The sequence below is a fragment of the Melanostigma gelatinosum genome, assembly GCF_949748355.1.
Source record: "Melanostigma gelatinosum genome assembly, chromosome: 8".
Taxonomy (NCBI): domain Eukaryota; kingdom Metazoa; phylum Chordata; class Actinopteri; order Perciformes; family Zoarcidae; genus Melanostigma; species Melanostigma gelatinosum.
This window is the reverse complement of record NC_136641.1, coordinates 28,498,020-28,506,050: the sequence shown is the minus strand read 5'-3', so window position 1 is coordinate 28,506,050 and position 8,031 is coordinate 28,498,020. Positions and strand designations below refer to the sequence as shown.

Here is an 8,031-nt window from a genome sequence, read left to right as displayed (position 1 = left end):
CAGGTTTATAGTCAGGACTGGTCCAGGTTTATAGTTAGGTCTGGTTCAGGTTTATAGTCAGGACTGGATCAGGTTTATAGTTAGGGCTGGTTCAGGTTTATAGTTAGGGCTGGTTCAGGTTTATAGTTAGGACTGGATCAGGTTTATAGTTAGGACTGGATCAGGTTTATAGTTAGGGCTGGTTCAGGTTTATAGTTAGGGCTGGTTCAGGTTTATAGTTAGGGCTGGATCATGTTTATAGTTAGGGCTGGTTCAGGTTTATAGTTAGGGCTGGTTCAGGTTTATAGTCAGGACTGGATCAGGTTAATAGTTAGGGCTGGTTCAGGTTTATAGTTAGGGCTGGTTCAGGTTTATAGTTAGGACTGGATCAGGTTTATAGTTAGGACTGGATCATGTTTATAGTTAGGACTGGATCATGTTTATAGTTAGGGCTGGTTCAGGTTTATAGTTAGGGCTGGTTCAGGTTTATAGTTAGGGCTGGATCATGTTTATAGTTAGGGCTGGTTCAGGTTTATAGTTAGGGCTGGTTCAGGTTTATAGTTAGGGCTGGTTCAGGTTTATAGTCAGGACTGGTTCAGGTTTATAGTTAGGTCTGGTTCAGGTTTATAGTCAGGACTGGTTCAGGTTTATAGTTAGGTCTGGTTCAGGTTTATAGTCAGGACTGGTTCAGGTTCATAGTTAGGGCTGGTTCAGGTTTATAGTTAGGGCTGGTTCAGGTTTATAGTCAGGACTGGTTCAGGTTCATAGTCAGGACTGGTTCAGGTTTATAGTTAGGACTGGTTCAGGTTTATAGTTAGGACTGGTTCAGGTTTATAGTCAGGACTGGTTCAGGTTCATAGTCAGGACTGGTTCAGGTTTATAGTTAGGACTGGTTCAGGTTTATAGTTGGAGCTGGTTCAGGTTTATAGTTAGGGCTGGTTCAGGTTTATAGTTAGGGCTGGTTCAGGTTTATAGTTAGGGCTGGTTCAGGTTTATAGTTAGGGCTGGTTCAGGTTTATAGTTAGGGCTGGTTCAGGTTTATAGTTAGGACTGACTCATGTTTATAGTTAGGACTGGTTCAGGTTTATAGTTAGGGCTGGTTCAGGTTTATAGTTAGGGCTGGTTCAGGTTTATAGTTAGGACTGGTTCAGGTTTATAGTTAGGGCTGGTTCAGGTTTATAGTTAGGACTGGTTCAGGTTTATAGTTAGGACTGACTCAGGTTTATAGTTAGGGCTGGTTCAGGTTTATAGTTAGGACTGACTCAGGTTTATAGTTAGGACTGGTTCAGGTTTATAGTTAGGGCTGACTCAGGTTTATAGTTAGGGCTGGTTCAGGTTTATAGTTAGGGCTGACTCAGGTTTATAGTTAGGGCTGGTTCAGGTTTATAGTTAGGGCTGGTTCAGGTTTATAGTTAGGACTGACTCAGGTTTATAGTTAGGGCTGGTTCAGGTTTATAGTTAGGACTGGTTCAGGTTTGTAGTTAGGGCTGGTTCAGGTTTATAGTAAGGGCTGGTTCAGGTTTATAGTTAGGGCTGGTTCAGGTTTATAGTTAGGACTGACTCAGGTTCATAGTTAGGGCTGGTTCAGGTTTATAGTTATGGCTGGTTCAGGTTTATAGTTAGGACTGACTCAGGTTTATAGTTAGGGCTGGTTCAGGTTTATAGTTAGGGCTGACTCAGGTTTATAGTTAGGGCTGGTTCAGGTTTATAGTTAGGGCTGGTTCAGGTTTATAGTTAGGACTGACTCAGGTTTATAGTTAGGGCTGGTTCAGGTTTATAGTTAGGACTGGTTCAGGTTTATAGTTAGGGCTGGTTCAGGTTTATAGTAAGGGCTGGTTCAGGTTTATAGTTAGGGCTGGTTCAGGTTTATAGTTAGGACTGACTCAGGTTTATAGTTAGGGCTGGTTCAGGTTTATAGTTAGGGCTGGTTCAGGTTTATAGTTAGGGCTGACTCAGGTTTATAGTTAGGGCTGGTTCAGGTTTATAGTTAGGGCTGGTTCAGGTTTATAGTTAGGACTGACTCAGGTTTATAGTTAGGGCTGGTTCAGGTTTATAGTTAGGACTGGTTCAGGTTTATAGTGAGGGCTGGTTCAGGTTTATAGTTAGGGCTGGTTCAGGTTCATAGTTGGAGCTGGTTCAGGTTTATAGTTAGGGCTAGTTCAGGTTTATAGTTAGGGCTGACTCAGGTTTATAGTTAGGGCTGACTCAGGTTTATAGTTAGGGCTGGTTCAGGTTTATAGTTAGGACTGACTCAGGTTTATAGTTAGGGCTGGTTCAGGTTTATAGTTAGGACTGACTCATGTTTATAGTTAGGACTGGTTCAGGTTTATAGTTAGGGCTGGTTCAGGTTTATAGTTAGGGCTGGTTCAGGTTTATAGTTAGGACTGGTTCAGGTTTATAGTTAGGACTGGTTCAGGTTTATAGTTAGGACTGACTCAGGTTTATAGTTAGGGCTGGTTCAGGTTTATAGTTAGGGCTGACTCAGGTTTATAGTTAGGGCTGGTTCAGGTTTATAGTTAGGACTGGTTCAGGTTTATAGTTAGGACTGGTTCAGGTTTATAGTTAGGACTGACTCAGGTTTATAGTTAGGGCTGGTTCAGGTTTATAGTTAGGGCTGACTCAGGTTTATAGTTAGTGCTGGTTCAGGTTTATAGTTAGGGCTGACTCAGGTTTATAGTTAGGGCTGGTTCAGGTTTATAGTTAGGGCTGGTTCAGGTTTATAGTTAGGGCTGGTTCAGGTTTATAGTTAGGGCTGGTTCAGGTTTATAGTTAGGGCTGACTCAGGTTTATAGTTAGGGCTGGTTCAGGTTTATAGTTAGGGCTGGTTCAGGTTTATAGTTAGGGCTGACTCAGGTTTATAGTTAGGGCTGGTTCAGGTTTATAGTTAGGGCTGACTCAGGTTTATAGTTAGGGCTAGCAGTCATCATATTTCTATCAATATTATACATTGAATGTGTTGGAACTCTGTCATGTTGTTCATTCTGTAAACATGACATCACACTTCATCCTGATAGGGTCCCGATGTGAGGGTGTAAGGTCAGAGGATGTCATATGTGTACAGATTGTAAAGGAGAATTTGTTATTTTGGGCGAAACCAAATAAATTGAATTCATCATAAATATTAATATTTATAAAACACAAAACTCCAAGTCATTAGTTTTCTGTTCCTTCATGATAACTTTATTTTGAAAAGCACTGGACAAATCGAGGTTTTCATTGTGACTGAATAAAGTCATCATCATCGATATAAACATCCCGAGATACATAAAATATTTAATTGGCACAAGTGAACCTGAGTCATGTGACCATGGAAACATGATAATGTTCATCACACAGGATGCGTTCAGGTACAGAGCTGAGTGTAGGTCACCTGTGTTCTCAGCCAATCACAGCTGCGGAGTCATTGATTCACTGATGATCATTGATCACGTTTGAATTAACCTGCACATAAAACACATAACTATTATGTGGTGTCAGTATTATAGTAATAGTCCTAATGTGTAGCATCATTCTACCTCCATCTGCTTCACTGTAAACGTTAAATACTTCAAATTGTTTAACTTCAAACAAAGTGAAAATATTGAAACCGTATACTTTTTTTTAAATGACATTGTTTATTTTTATTTTATGACTATATTTATCCCGGTAAGGGGGAAATTTGTCTCTGCATTTGACCAGACAACCCTCTTAACCCAGTCAGCCACGCTCGGCCCTTAAATCAATCAGTTGTGGTCTTTGGATGCAGTCGTGTGATTCCAGGTGAAAACAGAATGATATTTCTTGATCAGTATGTGATTACATTCATCGTTATTTATCTATTTAACGATTATTCTGGTCAAAAGGAGAACCATCACAGACCAGTTCACCTGAGGAGAGACTCCTCTTCTTCTGTGGTGCTGCTTCTCCTCCTCCTCCTCCTCCTCTCTCTCTCTCCTCCTCCCTCCCATCCTCCCTCTCCCCCAGCAGGACACACAGTTCAGTGAGTCTCTGTTGCATCTTGGGAATCCCGGAGAGCTGATTCTCCAGACGTTGTTTTTCGTCCTGAAACAGGAAACACATGTAAACAAAGTGCTGGGACTCCACCATGTGGTGTGAACACAGAGGAGATGGTGAACAGCCTGATGGGAGTTCAGTTCACACGAGACCCCGTCAGACGTTAAGTCCCACCTACGTCTGCATTTTGTTCCAAACTCAACTCTGAGATCTCATTGGACGAGAGCCACAGACTAACAAGGATTCCGTGTTCTACGGTCTGACGTCACAGAACCTGTAAACAGGGTTCATACACATTTGGACCAATGCATTTCAATGCATTTCAATGCATTTCAATGCATTTCAATGCATTTCAATGCATTTCCATGACCAAACAATTTGTGAAATCTTGGTGTATACATGAAAAAGTGAGAAAATGTAGTATTTAAACTAACAATGATAATTCTAAAGCACACCTTAAATGACACAAGTGAATGAGAGACAATAGTTTGATTAGAATAACAACATTTATAGACTGACAGGCATTCAGTAGCATCCAGCTCGTGCACACATTGCGTTCCCTTTTGGTGCAAATTTTAACAAAACGAGTTGGCAACTAACTCTTCAAACATAAATCATCAAAAACAATTTCACATTTAAACAGGTTTATAAAACATTCACATAACAAGAGCTTTTTTGTGTGTTTGACTGACACACACTCAGACTTGTCCCTTGAGAGGCTCGTAAGAGAGAATAGCTCGTGACAACCTGAACAAGTTGTAATGAAAGAAGAAGTTTGCACTTTACTGTCCACGGGAACTCAACTGAACTGTAGTGCCAGCTTAGCGTTTCATTTCTTCAAGCTCCGCATCTATCTGCTTTTCAATCTCCGGCAGAGATGCCTTCTTCTCTTTTGCAGTTCGGCGGAAGCCGTTAGATTTGGTGATGAAGGTCAGTTGGTTTGTAGCTTCTGCTTTCTCAGCATATTCATCCGCTGATCTCTCGAGTGCGCTAATATCCGTCTCCATTCTTGCCCTCTTCTTTTTTAAGTCATCCAGCTCATCTGTGATGGCCTTTCTCTTTAGGTCCATGCCTTGCCTCTCCTTCTTTCTCTTTTCTTCATCCAAGTACCCATGGTACTTCTGCCTGGCGGTGGCAGCTGAAAACAACAGCTCTTTGGTGATCTGTACGTTGTTTAGACCCCCAACAGACCTGACATGGTCGACGATGAGCCTCTGAGCCACCAGGGACTCCTCCTTCTGATTCTCTACAAGCATTTCTTTGTTGATTGAGAATCCACGCTCAACACTGGCCTGTCCATGCGACAGGACAAGCACTACCTTCACCACATCCCACACTCTGAAAATGCTGGTTTCGACCCCATTGTCTCATACAGGAGGGTATCCACTCTGTTGTCTTGGGGTCAAACTCCCTGAAGTTGGCCTGAAGAGCAGCTGAGTCACAAAACTCACTGAACTCTCAGAGGATGTCATCACACACTGACTCCTCTACATGTTTGGCCTCAACAAGTGTGTGCACCATTCTTCTCATTTGAGGCACGCACAGCTCCTTGGACAAAGCACTGCATGCTTCTCACCAGTTGGTGATGCGCTGGACCTTTCTTCATCAGCTTCTCAGTCAGGGTGATCAAGAGTTTCTTACAGTCCATCTTGATCTCCAGCATCTGCCGCTCTGAAATCTTCTTGGAAGACTTGAGTTTGTTTCGGGTGGTTTCTGCTGCAAATCCAATGTCAATCTTGGAAGCGTCTTCATGCAGACTGCTGTCCTGAAGAGCAACATGGAGGAGCTTCAGTGTGGAGGTGGCATCCCTCAAGGGGTTTTCCTTCAGAAATCGCCCCATGAGCCCTGCAAATATTGACATGAAAATAATAATTCATTTCAAATATTTCACATTTTCATCTTGATCACTCTTAATTAACAAATTCAAAAACTAATAGGTAATGTGTGAGTGTGATACACTATTTGATCAGACACGCTAAACAAGTGAATAGTACCCAATTCATAAATTCATTTTCTAGATGCAGGTCAACTAGAATGAACCCTCATTACACGAGAAGAGGGAGGGTCATTAGGTGCATGTGGCACAATAAGTTATGTGTCGTTCAGTATGTAGCTACAGTCATTTATTGGGTCTAATATAAGTTGAGAGTTTATTTTGCTTCCTATGTGTTTGTGAGGAGGAAGTGTTCATTGAAGTTAAGATTTGTGATACAGCGTTATTTATCACCAGCTACATTTTAGGCAGTAGATCCAGTGGATCGGCAGTACGTGTCAGCGTTGCGACTGGCGATCCACACAGTGCAGTGTCTGTGCCGAACATTTTCATTAAATGTGTAGCACCAGTTTGAGTCTCTGTGACATCATTCTGTGCACGCTACATACAGTACAGAGAAAGTTTTAAAGTTGGTCAAATGCTCTACAAAGTTGTATCATCAAGTTATATGGCAGTGTTCTAACCTGTTACATGTATCCAACATATTACTCCAAGACTAATTTAAATAGTTAAAATGTTACAAGACATATTTAAAAGCCAAAATAGAATGTTGTTTTATTGCAATATGCTTAAAACAAATATGAACATGTACGCCTTCAAAATATGTTGCTGCTTACCTTTTATCAGTCTGAACATGTCCTCACTGAGGAAGGGAAGCATGGCGTTGTCTGCTTGGTAAGCGGTGAGCGACTTCTCTTGCAACGCTATTGAAGATTCCACTTTCACGGTGAAGAGAGGATCTGCACAGCAGTCCTTCAGAGCCTCAAAGGACTTTGTCTTTGGATTGGGTAGTTCACCTTTTCCTACCATCTCAATGTCGGCTTTTACGTGCGGCCAGAGCAGCATTCCTCGTTCCGGCATGTTGGTGCTGCAACCAGTTGCCGTCACAAAATCTTCGTGACGAGCAGGGCAGTCGTGGAACAGCCAGTAAATGCTGGAGAGTGCGTGTTCAACTTCCCAACCTGTAGATTTGCACCATCTCTGAATGCGTAGTGGAGTATATGCAACTCACACCAACCAATGTTGACAAGCGACTTTCCTACCTGCTTTTGCGCACTCTTCTGAAGTATTTCAAACACTTTCCAGTTCACAGTCGGGCCATCCATAGAGATTTGGATGAGGTTGTTAACTCCAATCTCTGACAGCAGGCTGGTCATTTCCCAACGACATCAAGGGCAGTTGAATGGCCCATGAACTCAGAGCCATCTGTAATCGCCGCCTGCTTGTTCGCCGAAGCGAGAGACGTGCTGCTCGGCGTCGCAGTTGCCCTCGCTGTGGTTAGAAAGCCGGCGATGGGGGTCGCTGTAGCTTCGCTAGCTACAGCGCTCTGATGTCGGCTCCCCCCCATGTTAGAAAGATCGACGGTTTTGCCTCCACACAACCTGCATTTGGCTCGTCCCGGGTCTTTGTCGGGTGTAACCCATGTCTTGTATTTGTCCATGTGTAGCCAAGCATTTTTCAATCGACACTTCCCCGGCAGAGTGAATAATACCGACCGTTTGCGAACCGAGCTAATGTTGCTATCGCAGTAGCTCAGGGAAGCGGTCGGCATGTCACCTGTTAAGGTGCGTTCACTGGCAGCGCGAATAATTCGCACTGCGAGTTTCAGAGCGTATGCCTGTTTATATCTTTCTTTTAAAAGCATATTAATTATTTCAAACTCAGCGTAAATGTACGACATGAACATATGAATATAAAAAAATTCCATGACTTTTCCAAAACTTTTGGGATTACATTTTTTTCCATGACTTATCCAGGCCTGGAAATGACCATTTTAAAATTCCATGACTTTTCCAGGTTTTTCATGACCGTACGAACCCTGTATAAAAACCAGCGCCACCTCCAGCTCAGCGCCATCCCGTCTGCCTCGAGTGGCTGAAAGGAGGCACGACGTTGTTGTTAAGAGAACGTAAGAACAGGTCCTAACGTCGCTGGACCATCGACAGACGGTCTGTTCGTTTGGATCCTGAAGGAGAGAACGGATAACTTCTGTGACCCGTTTTCTCCCCGTCAACGGCAACATCTGTCCGGTTGTAAGGATGAGAATTCCCTTCACTTCCAGAGTT

General features: G+C 42.8%; 2 protein-coding genes across 2 annotated transcripts in view; both read right to left on the bottom strand.

Moving 5' to 3' along the window:
* Positions 1 to 3,163: 3,163 nt before the first annotated feature.
* abcd1 (ATP-binding cassette, sub-family D (ALD), member 1) overlaps positions 3,164 to 8,031 on the bottom strand; it is a 41,968-nt gene continuing 37,100 nt past the window's right edge. Inside the window, exon 17 of the mRNA XM_079273572.1 lies at positions 3,164 to 4,020. Coding sequence (XP_079129698.1) covers positions 3,799 to 4,020 — 222 coding nt within the window. The 3' untranslated portion in view covers positions 3,164 to 3,798. The remainder of the gene's footprint in view (positions 4,021 to 8,031) is intronic.
* LOC306780992 (uncharacterized protein) lies at positions 4,050 to 7,916 on the bottom strand. Its single transcript, XM_079273577.1, has 2 exons — positions 6,583 to 7,916; positions 4,050 to 5,817 (listed from the first exon to the last, which is right to left on the bottom strand). Exons 1-2 carry the CDS (start codon positions 6,824 to 6,826, stop codon positions 5,474 to 5,476), a joined length of 588 nt encoding a protein of 195 aa, XP_079129703.1. The 5' UTR covers positions 6,827 to 7,916; the 3' UTR covers positions 4,050 to 5,473.